The following is a 16,553-nucleotide window of genomic DNA, read 5'->3' on the forward strand; positions in this document are numbered from 1 at the left end:
TCCAATGGCAGGTCAGATGGGATGGAGAAAAAAACTATATTACACATCCCTTGTTTTTATGTAGTAAACCAGTAAAAAGTAGAATGAGAGTAAACAGAATTTGCATCTGAAATAGAACTGAAGTCAAAATAAAAATGATTAGGACTTTTTTTGCTGTAACCATTACTTTTGTCAGACTATAACAAAAAATCTATATTCTTAATTGAATTACTAATTTACTAACACAACTAGATGCAAGGCTGCAACTAAGTGCTAAATGGTATTAGCTGAACACTCAGGGGGCACTGGGGTCCCTTGGGCCCATTACAAGATCTAGTAATTTCATTTAAAATAAAATAAAATAAAAAACTTTTGAAAGTCTCCGTTCATTTCATGATGCTGTTATGATAATTGTCAGTTTGTGCTTTTTGTGGCATTCAGCATCTTAATAATACAAAAAAAAAAAAAAAAAAAACAACAGTTAAATATTCCACTCTGCCTTGACAAGCTGGAGCCCTCAGCCAAGATAAATCATGGTCCTCCCAATGCCTTGATTGGGTTACCAGTCTCTCTGGCGAACAAGAAATTATTCCTCTTCTATTGTTGTACAACTGCACTACAACCCCTAATTAGGTGGCATTGCTGATAAGCACTACTCATTGGGTAGCTTGTTAGTACTTCACCTTCCCGTGTTTTAATATGTCTACAACTTGTTTGGCCTTTGTTCTGGATTTTTAAATCAGGTTATGTATACTAGATAACTTTGTATCAAAGATTCCTCAGTTTCGGCATCACTTGTTACACCCAAAACAATAAACCAGCAAAGGGATTCCCTCTTTTTTTGGAAGATATATATATATATATATATATATATATATATATATATATATATATAGAGAGAAGAGAGAGAGAGAGAGAGAGAGAGAGAGAGAGAGAGAGAGAGAGAGAGAGAGAGAGAGAGATGCTCATCTGCTAGAGGCATGGCAGCATGTGCAGAGGAGCCCAGGTTTGCATCTTGGCTGTGCAAAGTCGATGGTCTTCACTAGGGATGCTTTGCATTGGCTCTGGCACTCCTGTTGATATGAGACAAAACCAGCAGGGACTGTTTCTCCATATCATGCTGCAGTGGACTCTATTGAACAGGAGCCTGGTGAGGTCAAGCTGACATCTACAAGGCTGGCCATTGACCTCCAGAGGCCGGGAGAATGGGGAATTGCAAGTAAATCAAATACTTGGGCAAGAGATGTACTCTATTTGCTTAATGTGCATGTTCAGCACATGCCAGTGTTCTGTATAACATAATTTAGATGTTAACATGTTGGAGTTATCTGCATTCAAGACTGTTTTTGCAAGTTCAATTTTTTTTAATTATTATAATTTACCTTTGTTTTCGTAGTACAGCATGCACCAATTCACATATTATTGAGGATGATGAAGAGGGGTGCACAGAATACATAGAAGCGTGTGATCTATGATTTGCTTTTCAAATTGGCTGCATTTCCAGTGAATTGCTGCAAATCCAGATGAAAGCAAGAGCAGACACCACTAAAACTTAAATAATTCTGACAGGCTGACTGAAGAGCGTGTGAGAGCTGCTAGTAGTGGAACACAATATATAACACTATGTAACACAATTTTTGTTCCTGGGTAGTAAGTGTTATTTCCTAATTGCTTATGCCTCAAAAGTATAGAAAATGGCTATTATTCCCCACAAACTTTGCTTTTGTGACCAGGACAGTGATATTTTGAAATTTACCTATTTCCAATGAGAAAACGGGTGAATTTGTGTCTTTTCGTTCACATAAAGTCAGAAAAAAACAACATATGAATCCAAATTAACATGTATTTATACTAAAGTAATACAAAAATGACTACAAAAGATTTAGAAGTGAGTAGTTTTTCAAGATTTACAATTATACTGTAAATCACTTTCACGAATCAGCCCCCAAATGTAGTCTCCCATCATGTTCTCGTTATACTGTCCTTGGTAGCGGCGTTCAAAGTCCAGTATATCCTGGTGGAAGCACTCGCCTTTCTCCTCCGAGTACGCTCCCATGTTCTCCTTGAATTTATCAAGATGAGCATCATATGGACTTTGAGGGACATCCTACAGCCCATTGTGCCGTAGTTCTTCACAAGAGTCTCAACCAACTACACATAGTTTTCGGCCTTGTGATTGCCCAGGAAGCCCCGAACCACTGCGACAAAGCTGTTCCAAGCTGCTTTCTCCTTACTAGTGAGCTTCTTGGGGAATTCATTGCACTCCAGGATCTTCTTTATCTGTGGTCCAACGAAGACACCAGCTTTGACCTTTGCCTCAGACAGCTTAGGGAAGAAGTCTTGAAGGTACTTGAAGGCTGCCGACTCCTTATCTAGAGCTCTGACAAATTGTTTCATAAGGCCCAATTTGATGTGCAGTGGTGGCATCAGCACCTTCCGGGGGTCCACCAGTGGCTCACACTTGACGTTGTTCCTCCCCACAAAGAACTCGGTCCCCCGCAGGGAAACTTGGTAAAACCGCCTTGGAGCCCCATCAGGAATGCCACCATTTTGAAGTCTCCTATGACCTCCCAGCCGTACTCATCATACTTCAAGTGCGTCCAGCAAGGTCTTGATGCTGTTGTAATCCTCTTTGAGGTGCAGCAAGAGAGCCAGGGGAAAAGACAGGTACTTGTTACCATTATGGAGCAGCATGGCTTTGAGGCTCCTGGATAAGCTGTCAATGAAGAGGCGCCACTCATTCTGGTTACATGCGATTCCGATTGCCTCAAACAGACTGGTCACATTGTGGCAGAAGCAGAGCCCATCTTGACGGGTGAAGAAGCTGGAAAAATGTTGGTGACGCTTCCTCTGATCTGCGACTTGCACACTTTCATCCAACAATTTCCATTGCTTGAGCCTAGACGTCAAAAGCTCGGCATTGGACTTGGTGAGACCAAGATCTCTAATCAAGTCGTTGAGGTCTTTTTGGTTGGGGTGGTATGGGTTTCTCTCCTCAGCTCCACCTCTGAAATTGTCATCAGGATCTACAATGTCTTCCTTGCTCTCTGACTTGCTGCTCTCTTCTAAAGACGGCTGCTCTCTCTCTGGAGGAGTGGGTACGGGGAGCTCATGGCAGTGTGGCACCGGGGCGATGGATGAAGGAAGGTCCGGATACGTGATAGCAGGTGCATTCTTGCCAGTCCGACGTTTGGAAGGGTCCACCATGCAGAAGTAGCAGTTGCTTGAGTGGTCAGTGGGTTCCCGACAAATTCTTGGGATAGCGAACTTCATGACTCTCTTTTCCCCTCTGTACCATTCTACAAAAATACATTTATTTCACCCATGACTAATGTGTAAGAGATTCTCGCAACATTTTTCATATATGATATATTTTTTCAATAACATTGAAAATTGTAAAACATTTTAAAATTAAAAACTTTTCAATTTAAAAAATTTTAACAAATTTTATAACATAAAATTCCGAGCAACAATTGTCCATTTTACCTTCCAGAGTTTTTTTGCAGTGCTCGCAGGTGAAATGAGGTGCCCAGGGTTTGTCTTGATCCCCGATAGGCATCCCGAAATATGCCTTGTAGGACTCACACATCTTAGCAGATGCTTCCACTGAGTACTTTTTCGCTCTTGTCTTGATAAATTGGCCGCAGACATAGCAAAATGCATCTGCCGGATGCTTGCAGCCTCTTGATGCCATCTCAGAAAAATGCAGATATGTATCCACTAGTTGCAGCTGGAACTAAACTGAACCTGTGGGCTTAAGGCCCCTGTATTTATATTACTATTTATATTACTGGAAAGTTCTAGAAAGTTCTAGAAGTTACTCCAAGTTTACTCAGCACTGAATCTATCTGGAATGTTCTGGAAAATAGGTACATTTCAAAATATCACTGTCCTGGTCACAAAAGCAAAGTTTGTGGGGAATAATAGCCATTTTCTATACTTTTGAGGCATAAGCAATTAGGAAATAACACTTACTACCCAGGAACCAACAAAAAAAAAAAATTGTTACATGGTGTAATCAATGAGACCATAGAAGAACTATTGCAACCAACTACATAGAATAAACAAATGTATTTTTGTGTGATGTTTTATTTATACTTATAATAAATAATATTTACAATTGATTTCTGGTGCATCGTAGCAGTAACATAAGAACGTAGGAAGATGTGGTTTATAGAATAGGTTTATTTTACATAAAACAATATATGCTAAATTAAAATGCATCAACTACAATATATTTCATGGTATATAATATGTATACAGTGGTAAGTTAACTTTAAATAAAATGCATAATGTAATAAAACAATACAAGGCTTGTATAAAATATTATAAAAATATACTGGAATTGTATACCAGTTAATCATCATGCAAAAAACACTGAGTTAAGCACATCACTGGTTTACAAGCAGATGATCCTGTTTCCAAGGTGATCAGTCAAAGACATTTCTTTAGATCAGTTAAGCCTTTTCATATGCAGTATTCTAATGGCAGTTAGTTATTTTTTGCTGTGTGTTTAGTTACAAACTTGCTAGGACTTTCTCTCAAAATAAATCTGGATGCAAAGTTGATTTTGTCACCTCCAGTCTTTCATATTGTTACATTGACTGGTATACTATTGTATTGTACTGCATGGACTATAGTAATGGTGACAAGGTACCTTACATTAAAGATAGGAAACTGGATTCCTGTTTTTATTACTGTAGAAATAAAATAGCAATACAGTATGAACATGTAAATATTTGAATTGTATTTATATATTTATTTAAAAAGCTTGATGCAGTCTTGTAAATGTTAGAAGCTACATAGTGACTCTTATTCATAAGAATTGGCAAGATGCATATTTTTTAAAAGTTAACATAAAATACAGTAACGTTAGGTTACTTACCATAACCCTGGTTCCCTGACAGAGAAGACAACGTGCTAGGGATGTCGCAGAACCACTTAACACTAGGTTAGCGTTACGAGCGTGCAACCTCAAGGATCCTCGTGACTATTGAAGGCAAAGAAGGGTCTACCACATTCAAGTAGCAGAACCTAGAAAATGTATGCGGCGTAGCCCAGTTAGCCACTGTACATATATATATATATTGGACAATGAGGCCCCTCTGAAGAGGGCCCAAGATGTAGCCAACTACTATTGCGCAGCTACTTTCCCAGGTGGGGGTAAGCCTGCACTGCCATATGGCACAGACTGTGTCTGCAATCCAATGTGACAGTTGTTGTTTCGAGAGGGGCTGTCCTAGGGTTCATAGACAGTGATAGACAAAGAGATGTTCAGTATGACACAGAGCTCTTGTCTTATCCATGTAACACCTTATTACCTGCACCGGGCAGAGGAAATTCCATCTCCTATTGTCCTCCAAAGCAAACAGAGGTGGATAGAAAGATTCCAATTCCACAGACTGATTCAGTCGCCACTCTGACAGATGTGCACCCTCCCTTGACATGAGAGGTCCACTGCCCAGTTTGCAGTCCCGGGAAGATGCGTCGCCCGTAGGGACAGCAGGTTCTGTTGCGCCCAAGTCAGGAGCCAGAAGGCGATGCAATGCAACCCCGGGGACCGGAGGCCACCCTGGTTGTTGACATACACCAACACGGATGTGTTGTCCATTCGGACCAGCACATGTTTTCTGTGCAACACCGGGAGAAAGTACTGGACAGCCAGGAAAACAGTCTGCAGCTCCAGCATTTTTATGTGCAGGGCTATCCAGTATCCTTACCAGGTGCCGCAGACACCTCTGCCTTCCCAGACCACCCCCCATCCCAAGTTGAGAGGGCATCCTCCACCATCGCAGGGCTGCGGAGCACATGTGAGACACTGTCAACAGATGGTGTCTGTTGCGCTTGGAGTGTAAGTGGAACCATTGAGCCATGCTTGGATCAGACGCATGCATAATAGACCCAGATTTATGGCTGATACAGCTGCAGCCATCAGACCCAACAGTTTTTGGAGCCACACCAAGGGGACCTTCGATCCCTGTTGGAATACGGAGAGGCAACCCTGAATAGTTGCTAATCTGTCGTCCGACAGGTATGCGTGTAACGTACTGGAGTCCAGCCAGAGCCCCAAATACGTCGGGCACTGCACTGGTATAAACTGACTCTGCATTGTTGATAGTGAAGCTGAGCCTCTGCAGATGCTGTGTCACAATCACAGTGTGCACCACTGCTCCCTCTTGCAGCTGAGTGCAAATCAGCCAGTCGTCGAGACAGCTGAGTATTCTGATCCCCTACAACCATAAGAGGGCCAGGATAGCATCCACGCACTTTGAAAACATATGAGGAGCTAGAAAGAGCCGGACTGACTGGAGAATCTGGCAGTGAGTCAACTTTTGGAACCTCCTCTCCTTCAAGAACTTGTTAAGGAATTTCAGGTCTAGGATGGGGCGAAAGCTTCCGTCCTTCTTGGGTACCAGAAAATATCTCAAGTAGAATCCCTGTCCACAGGAGGTGGGGTCTATGATACGAATGGCTCGCTTATACAGCAAGGTGGCAAATTCCTTCTGGAGTACCGAGACCTGAAGAGGGTCATCAGAAGGGGGGCGGTCCCAAATGGAACTGCACCGCGTAACCATTGTACACGGTAACAAGCATCTAGGTGTCTGAGGTGCAAGCGCACCAGTATTGCAGCTCTTGTGCGACAAAAGGATGGGTTTGAGGCCACAAGCCTTCAGGGCCCTTGCTGGGGCTGGTGGGGTTGGGGCAGCTTACTCTGAGGCGGTTTGCCTTCTGGAATGCTGTTGTGCGGACACACCACGGTTTGGAACCAGGACCGTCCTTGTGAAGGTTCACGCCTGGTGGTCCTGCCAATGGCCAGACCTACCCCGCACTGGAACACGAGACAGGAGCAGAGCGGCCACCTGCTGAGATGCTTTGTGCTCCCTTCAGGGAGTGCTGTAAAATCTCATCCACATCTGAGCTGAATGTACGTCCCAGGTGTATTGGCATATGTCCAGCAATGCCTCCTTATCTGCATTGGGCACCCTTGCCGGCGATAGCCAAAGCTGTCTACGAGCCAATACCAGGCTTTCCATACTCCCGCCTAGGCTTGCCCTTGAAGACCGGAGCTCTGGAGCAGTGTACCTGAAAAGAGGTGAAGCTCAGTGGCCACCAGCTCTGGGAGTGGGGTCCTTGTGAGCATACTATCCAAGTATGCGTTCAGGATACCTGCCAAAAGAGGGTTTGGGCACTTAGGGTCCCTAGGCAATCCACCCACTGGCAGGACCTTAACCAAGTCCACGGTGGTGGCGTCAACCAGGAGAAATCCTGCCAGGCCCAGCTTCTCTGCACCCTCCAATGAAGCAAGCCAAACAGCTTGCTGATGCCAGTCGATCCCAAGAGTCGTGCTCCTCCTCCATAAAATCAGGGAATGGTGGGAAGAGCTGGGCTGTGGGAACCACTGCCTGTGTCTGAAACACGGTCCAGTGGGGCTCTGCCAGTGTTGCCCTGGGGATCTGCAAAAAGTTTGCAGTGCACCCCATCAATGCCAAAAGGATAGTGTGTCCTCCTCCTCCATCAAGGGCTGCGGCTCCAGCTTGGCCTGGGCTCCTATCCCAACGCATGGAGTGCACCAAGCCCTGTGTGCTCACCGTGCTCCGTGCGCAGCAAGCACCATGCGAACCAAGCGGACTGTGCACTGTGTGCACTGGGTACTGTATTCATCAGGGTACTGTGCACACCAAGGGCAACGAGTACTGTGTGCATCAACTGCACTGAGCACCGTATGCATCAAGGCGTTATGCACCAAGCACCGTGCGCACCAAGTGTGCCAGTACCACAGGCTGAGCGTGCACAGGGGGTACCGAAGCACCTGGTGGCAGCTGAAGCAGCAGTGCCTACCCTAACCGCGTGTAATCAAACACCTGGTCAGCGCGTAGCGTATACCAGGGGACACACAGGCCGAAGCCACGGCAGGCGAATCTGTGGACGGAGTACAATAAAAAATAATAAACAATAATAGTGGGAACACACTGCTGTTTTATCTGTACAGTTTTATACAATGAGAGAGTGTATGCTTCTCCGTCAGGTCAGCTGCAAGAACCAGTTGTTTTTCCAAGAACTTTCCAAGATATAATCTTGTGTACATTGTAGTTACCCAGAGGCCTCTAGATGCTGTCTGTCAGGTGATTTATTTTTATATTGTTGTTACTGATGTCTTTCTCAGCTGAAATTGTATTATCATATTATCATTCTGGACAATATTCACTTGTTGCTTGAAAATGATTGATATTTTTCTCTTCCACAATGTAATTATATGAGACTCTATTGGTGAAACCAGAATGAATTGTTTGTTCCATCTTTAATGTCAAACGCCAGAAATGATTCCACATTTACATCAGCACCATGAAACCAGTCTGTAAATCTCATTTCATTCCAATATCAAACTGGGGCTCCCACTGGTTCCATCTCTAGTGTACAGTCTAATAGTTTGAATAATGAAAAAAAAAAAAAAAAATATATATATATATATATATATATATATATATATATATATATATATATATATATATATATATATATATATATACACCAATAGCAGAGCACCATAGTTTTACACAGACTGTAAAACAAAGGTAAAGCACACTGTAGGCCATGTGCTACACCAAAGTAAGTGCAGTCAAAGCACACCGGGTATCCACTACATGGGTGCCATTTAGTGTTTCATACCACTTTCATACCACTCATTTTAGTGGTGGTATTTACACAGTGCAAATATACAGTTTGTGGGTGTTTTGCATGATGCCATTTTTTACTGATAATAACAACCACAGATTAGCTTATAGCTACAACTGCTTAAATATGTGTCCTGCCTGCATTGCATCTTCAGACATGTATTACCACAATCACACCTACTAACTGGAACTTACAGTACTTTGGTCCTCTATCCATAACGAAATGCAAATGTTCTTTGACACACAACTGAAGATTTTTAGACCACCAACAGGGTTGAAGTGCAGGGCAAATTATTGCGGATGCAAAATTCTAATTGCATTGCGGCCATGCAATTATTTTGCACTGCGTCCTATGTAAGCTTAAGAGCAATGCAAATTACTCAACACGCACAAATAATGATCCGCAATTATGGTAATGAGGGTCTCAATAAGCGTATCAATCTATTTTGCCGCTTGTGAAAAGTTAAGAGTACAGAGAGCAATAGTCACTTTTGTGGAGCATGAAAATACAAACTAAAAATAAGTCAGAGGAAAGGCAGCAAAGTCCTCTTGGTGCACGGAAAAGAAAAGAAACATTTTCTGAGAAAGTTTCTTTGCGGCTGAGGTCACTCAGCATGAAACAAAGTTGTTTTGAAAAGCCTCAGCTAACATCAGTTATGCTAGTATCCTTAGGAAATTGTATTGGCCTGTCCTTTTTAGCATGACATCCAGAAATGTGCCTAGCGAGCTGGAAAAGGTGGATTGGGCTATCCTTCCAGACATTCCATGTGTGGTCTGAAAGGAACCAGAGGCTAAGTAGTGCAGAGAACACAGCACTTGCACATTGTAGCTCATCCTTCACTTTCACATTATCGCTCATCCCTCAATTTAGCTATTAGGTCTAGGATGACCTGCGGAGTGAAACGATAACGCTTTAGCACCGCATATTCTGGCATCCCAAAAAGTGACCCTGGGTTTGAATATGTAGGGTCTTCTTCATCTTGCCTTTCTCCTCCAAATGTGTTCCTGCCTCTCCTCAACAAGAGCCAAGTGTCGCCAAATCAGCAGCCATCCTGAGGCCACTGACAGGTCTCTGCAGGTGTGTGCTTTTATACAGCTCTTAGTTACTCGCTTCTACAATGGTTTGCACCTTGTAGAAGAGGTGTATAGTTTTTGGAGGGTCAGCAATTGCCTAAGTGCAAGGCAAAATCCTTACATCATATTATAATGTTTGCACCCGCTTAGTACCCAGATCCCGCCGAATTCCATGCTCTTTTCTTCATTTGAATGCATTTCAATATCATTTTAATGGATTAATGATGGCAAAGTACAAATTTGATAGCGGGTACAGAACACCATGTGAACACCATTCTCTACATATGCAGCATTTTTAGCCGGTGGTAAAATCAAACTTAATGGCTGCTAAACACGATTTATGGCAGTATTATGGGGGTTTTGCACCCGTAAATCACTTTGTGTGTATCCTTTCATTACCCTGAAATCTTCTACCCACGTGCAAAAGTGCATTCTATCTACTCTTTCATATATTACTACATAATGAAAAAAAAGTGTAAGGAGAAAGCTAACAAAAATACTTTCATTACAACCACGTTGAACATTTTCATTAAATGTACTGTATTAATGTTTATTTATTGTTAATAATTAAATTATATAGCCTCAATTTATCCTTATAATTTGTTATTAGAAATGCAGTCACTTGATGTTCCAGTATCACGTATGTCCCTATTGTTTACTTATGTGACCCTTTCATATTTGCAGAAAATTTGAAACTGCTTCAAATTCTTATCAATGGGTCATTGCTGCACCACATTCTTTCCCACTTCATAAAATCAAAGTGGATATAACATGGGAGTTAGATTTCTAGACAAATTATTGATTTGTTTTCTGCAATGTCCGTTATAAATCAAAGTGTATGTAGCATGGAGGATAGATTCCTGAATCTATCACCAGGGGATGTTGTGTTGATTTGTTGACCCCTGGGGAAACTGTCATACCTTCCAGCTACAATGAGGTACCCTCTGTTCTAGGCAAAGGGTTAGGACCTTTGTTTTGATTATGAAAGTAAGTCAGGTCTCATTATTCTCCCCCTATAACTGATCAAATCTTTGTTAAAACGCAATCCATTACTAATTTCAGCTGAAACCTATTTATAAACATTTGTGATGTATATTAGTTGCATTAATGTTGTATTATTATTGAAAATAGTTAAAAAGAAAATGCAAACGAAAATGTGGGTTGTGGTGTAAATGTCCCATCAAAGTGTCTATGTGTACTTAGAATGCAATCTGAGTTAAACTGCATTTACTATGAAGTAATAGCATAGTTTGGTGTGTAATGTCATAATACTAATTGGGAGGGCCTTTGTTTTGATTATGAAGATTTGGAAAGCCCTCACTTGTTTGACTGTTGGGAGACAAAGAGGAAATCTAAATCAAACTGTTGTTGAAAACCTGCAATAAAACAAACTTAGGTTGTTTTTATTTTACCTTAAAGTCAAAACCGAAGAATAAGAGGGCTACACAATAATAAAATAAAACAGCACAGATCCACTATACAAATTAACGTGTGGATACTGTTCTAAAAGGAAAGGAATATACCTGTTACTAGTTTAATTTCTGTTAGTTAAAAGGCATCTTGTTTTAGTAAGGCTACCTAGCCCAGTCTTACATCTATATAATAAAATAGCCTCAAAATGCAGGTTTGCATTATCTGCATTATCTCCCAAGAGATATACTGTAATTCTACTATTTCAATCTGATCTTGATGATGGAAACTTTCCTTGAGCGTCCATCTTAAAAGAGATGCGTTTCTAATATTTAATTTCTTACCTGCTTAACTTCCTAATGTATGCATTTTGTAAGCTTCTCTTTTTTGCTTCTCTTTCTATGGCCACGCTACTCAAGTACTACCACCAAGACTTTATGATTTCCTACTTTGTATCATCTAAGTATTCCTAATATTTAATGTCTTAACTACTGTATACAGTATGTGTGTTCTGTATGACTTTCAATTGTTGTTTCTGCTTAGATCATATTTACCAAAATGCTTCTGAAAAAGCTCCTCAAGGCTGCTTGAAGAGAAGTGAGGTGTGGATACATCAATGTTGAACAGGCTTTAATGTGCAATGCTTCACTAATGGACTGCAGTGCACATTGCAACACTAGTATGCTTCCCTACCTCCCCCACCATCAGCATAATAGTCTGTAGTGTTGCCCATCACTCTAGTGTTGCTCATCCTCCACCTACCAAATGCATCCTCAGCATTAAAACAGGCACACTGCCTTAAAACCAACCTGGCATACATCATTGAAATAAATACAAACTGAACTTACTGGCAGGAGATGGGGTGCTGCATCCACTGGCTGGTGGGTGGCTCTGCAGCCTGTGGAGAGGAGGAAGAGGGAGTCTGCTAATCACTGAAGGGAAAAGGAAAGGATAAGAGCCTGCAGGGTATCTGTTCATTTGGCCATCCATAGGAATGGGGCAGGACTGACTCCTGGCTGTCATCTTCATACTTCCCAGGACCAAGGATGGTGCGGTGCCTCTAAATCACTCCTTCATGCCTGCAAGCTACAATCTTGAACTGCAAGAGGGGCAGAGGCAGCAGTGAATCATCCAGACTACACATTGACAAGAAATGAGACTGCCCGTTGATTTTGACGTGGTATTTATTGTTCCATGTCTGTCATGTATTTCAGAGTCTTTGTTTAAAAGCTGATGTGCATCTCTTGATCTCTGCAGGCTGTTAAGAAAAGTGGCACTTCAGCTTCTTATTTTTTGTCTTATTTCACAATAATCCTCTGCCATCTGAAAAATAAAGTAAAAAAACATGTTCTGTATGTTATTATGTTAGCCAGGTGGCTAGAAAACTGAAACTATGAAGGCTAACAACATTCCAAATGATTCAGAGACATTTTCTTTTAGAGCTTCACCAGAACACAATGGCATTATTAAAATACTTGTTTGGATCAACTTAATCAGATAGAATATTGATAGGACTGAAAACAATGAGGGTCCTTAAATTTATCCACGTAGAACACTGTGTGTTGAGTCAGTGGTGAACTTTCAATTGATACCAATACAAATGTAATACAGATTAAAGTGTAGGTAGTTTCAAATGACTTTTTGTAATACGAACCGCTCAGAGTGATTGTAAGCATCACAATATATATATATATATATGAGAATGTAAATTAAAGCTATTAACACTTTCAAACATTGCTAATGTATTCCCACTATGTTAATTGAGACCTCAGTAAATCATTGCATCTGTTCTTCAATACAAGTAAAAGCAATGTTTTCATACGACTTCTCAATTATCCAGTGTGTCATCGTCATCTCTCACACAGTTACCCTTATGGAGAAGATTAATTTTTAAGTTTTCACACATCCATGAGGGGAAGCAGCTAAGGTTTTCATTTCACTAGTTTGACTAGCTCCAGACATTTTATTCCAGAGAATGAGTTTATTTTTCTCTCCAACATACAACCCTATTGAAAACAAGCAACTCTCCTTCCTAGGTGGAAACAGCAGGTGTCAGTTTAAAAAAAAAAGAAAAAACCGTTAGGAAATAACAGCATTGCATCTGTGTGGCTGTTATCTTCACATATATATTGCAAAAATACATTTCTTTGTAAACTAGTCATTTGTAATTGACTTATTCTATTTGTATAAGTGGGAATCCACATTGGTAACTTGTAATTGTGCATAGATAGAAAAAGCAAACCTCACCCCTACTCTTTATTCTAAACAATAATAATGATGTGTTTGAAACTGAAATTGTTAAGTTTATTACATTTGCATTTGCTAAAAACTTATCTAAACTGTAAGTATTAATGCAGCAATGGAAATGACTGTTACCAAGTTTAAATGTATAAAGTTCAACTTGAACAAAATTATAATCAACTTACTGTTCATCAAGTCTTGTTTTCTTACAAACCAGTATTCCTAGATGAATCAGAAAAAATGTATCTTTTATGAGCTTAAATTCATGTTGTAGATGGACAACTTTAAGGCAGTAGAGGACCACCAAATCCACAAAAACCTTTGGTGGGCCATACATTTATTTTAATAGGCGACATGATGCATAATGTTAGGTTATTATCATAACCCTGGTTCCCTGAAATACAAATGTAACCATTACCGTTGGGTATTTACTTCCTAAATACCCCAAAACCTGAAGAAGATATACCAAAGCTGCTCACAGAGCCTGTGACACAGTCATGGCCTGCCTCCAAGGACATAAAAGTACTGCGCTCACAGATTTCAGAGTAATTTTGTTGTTAATAGTTACATTTCTATTTCAGCGAACCAGGGTTAAGACAATAACCTAACATTCCCTTTCAAGTACGAAATATAACCATTAGTGAGTATACCAAAGCCATTACAATGGCAAGATTGCTGCACAACCAGAATGCTAGAAGGCTAAGCCAAGAGGCTGCCTTGTGTGTTACCATACTGAATCCCAATAACAAGTAGCTAGGGTGAAAAAATATTGAGGAAGAAACCCACCTCTATGCCTGTGTTGTAGGGGTCGACTGGGAAGCCGCCCTTACACTCTAGTTCCAAAACCAGGCTTTGAGGATCCAGGTCTGTAGAACCTAGTATAGGTATGGGGAGTAGCCCACTCTGCTGTAATGCAAATGTCCTTGAAAGATGCACCCTGGAATAAAGCCCACGAAGTTGCCATGTCCCTGGTGAAATGGGGAGTGAGCTTTTCTGGAGGGGGTAAGTTGGCCAGCTCATAGGCAGTCTGTGCCTGCTGTCCACTTGGACAGTTGCTGCTTAGACAGGGCTTCACCATGGGACTACTGCCAACTTTTTGTCCTGTCAACGCAGTAGAGTATATGGAGCTGTTGCTCTCTGTCAGACTGGAGGAGGTGAATGAAAAGCCTCCAATTCTATAGACTGGTTGAAATAGAATGCTGAGACTGTCTTTGGCAAGAAGGCAGGATTGGTAGAGAGCGTAAGCTTTGTGGAGGTGATAGCAAGCAAAACATTTCAGCTCAGCGGAACTCATGGGCTCAAATGGAGGCTTCATAAGTGCATTAATCACCACATTTAGCCTCCAGCAAGTAACAATGTCCTTCATTTCAAAAATTGTCTCACCAGGAAGTGAGCTCCTGGGAGACTGAGTCAATTTTGACATGTCAATCCAAAATGGCTGCCAGATAGACCTTTCCTGCCTGATTTTCTCCAGACACAGCGGGAGCAGGGTGAGTGGTGGAAAGGCATATAACAGTTGCCTCTGCCACTGCCAGTGGGTTCCCGCCTCCTATTATGGAGAACCAGTGGGGACAGTGGGTTGATTTCTGGGAGGCAAAGAGATCTATCTCTGCTCTTCTGAACTGTTCCCAAATGAGGCTCATCATCTCGGATAACTGAGAACTTTCCTTTAGAGAAGGTTTCATGGGGGCATCTTTGAGGTCAACCGTGTTAAACCAGTTGCCTGGCCTGATTGACTTCAACAGCTGTAGCATCAGTTACATTTTGAACCACCTTCGACTCAGACACAGTTTGACCTGTCTAAGGTTCAGGATCGCTCTGAAGCCACCATCCCTCTTGAGCACTAGGAAGTACCTGGAGTAGAACCCTTCCTCATGCAAATAGCCCACTTTTGCTGAATAAACACGCTTGAGGATCACCTAGCACTGCTTGTTTGTGCAGGTAACGTCCTTGGACAGGAATGCTAAATTAGGTGGCAATATAAGGCTCCACCGGTGGAAAATGAGCAAGACCCAGCTTCTCCGCGTCATGTACCCTATATAGGGTATCCATCGACCGGGAAAAAACAGGAGCTGTTGCTGGGTGATACCATGAAGACTGGATTTCAAAAAGAAAATCCGGGTGCAATGGGGTGACATGGAAGAGATGGTAGACTCATCATCAAAGATGCACTGCCTTGTTTCACCTTCAGTAAGCCAGGGAACTTGCAAAATTGCAGTGGCACTCTTGATAGGTGGCAGAAGCTCCTCTGACAGGGAAAGCTTAACTGCAGGGGGTGCTCTGTCAGACTCCATGTCTTCAGACAGGAACGCCAGCTCCTGTTCACCCAGCTCCTCAGGATGCGGCGATGGACAGTATAGCCTTCTGTGGCCAATCTGTGCTTCTACCCCCCTGGGACCCCAAGGGGACAGGCGGGGCAGGTGACGCTGAACATTCCCGCAGTAATTTTGTGAGAACAGTTTCTTGTTGGGAAACTGCTGCCCAAAGCTTTTCCAGTTGCTACAAATCTGCCGATTGCTTGGAAGAGCAACGATTCTTCTTCGAGGAGAAAGAGAGGCATAGGAGGATAAGGAAGACTGTGAGGATAGCTTTCTGTCTGGGCTACTTTCCTGGGTGCATCATCCACTCTCCTTTGGCACAGAGCCTTGGGGTGAGGGCATAGCCACTGCTCTAACTGAGGGTGATGGGAAGAGCGCTGAGCAGATGTAAGGGACACAGAGCATGCAGTACTAACAGCCTTCGTACAACAATATTCAGTTGTGCAATTGTTGTGGACATCCAGGAGTCTAAGAAGAGAATTGATTTTTAAATCAATTTCCATTCTGTTGCGTCAAGATCTACAGGCAACCTCAGTTCCTGCTGTCAAGCCAATTGCCAGGCCTTAGAAATTGATGCCACCAATCTACTGAATGCTATAAGTTCCTACTTGGACTCATCGGGTGCCTGACCAATTGAATTGCTGAAAGCAAACTATCCCCAGATTTGCCTCCCTAACCCTGTGGGAGAACAAAGGCCAATGCAAGTCTCCCTATGGGCACCCAGATCAGCAATGTGCCGCAAGCTGTTTTCAAACCATGCTCACATGACTAAACTTGCACTACAAATGGCAATGCTTCTACAAATGGAGCCACAATTGCACCATAAGAAATGTGCAGATGGTAATTTAAATTTAACACA

The 16,553-nt window shown here is 42.0% G+C and overlaps 1 protein-coding gene across 1 annotated transcript in view; it reads right to left on the bottom strand.

The window, feature by feature from the left end:
* The window catches only part of LOC121314758 (retinoic acid receptor beta-like), a 218,895-nt gene that overhangs the window by 110,311 nt on the left and 92,031 nt on the right, over nucleotides 1-16,553 (bottom strand). Inside the window, exon 2 of the mRNA XM_041248407.1 lies at nucleotides 11,984-12,458. Within this exon, the coding sequence (XP_041104341.1) occupies nucleotides 11,984-12,164 (181 nt within the window). The 5' untranslated portion in view covers nucleotides 12,165-12,458. The remainder of the gene's footprint in view (nucleotides 1-11,983; nucleotides 12,459-16,553) is intronic.

Source organism: Polyodon spathula, chromosome 4, assembly GCF_017654505.1.
Source record: "Polyodon spathula isolate WHYD16114869_AA chromosome 4, ASM1765450v1, whole genome shotgun sequence".
NCBI lineage: Eukaryota > Metazoa > Chordata > Actinopteri > Acipenseriformes > Polyodontidae > Polyodon > Polyodon spathula.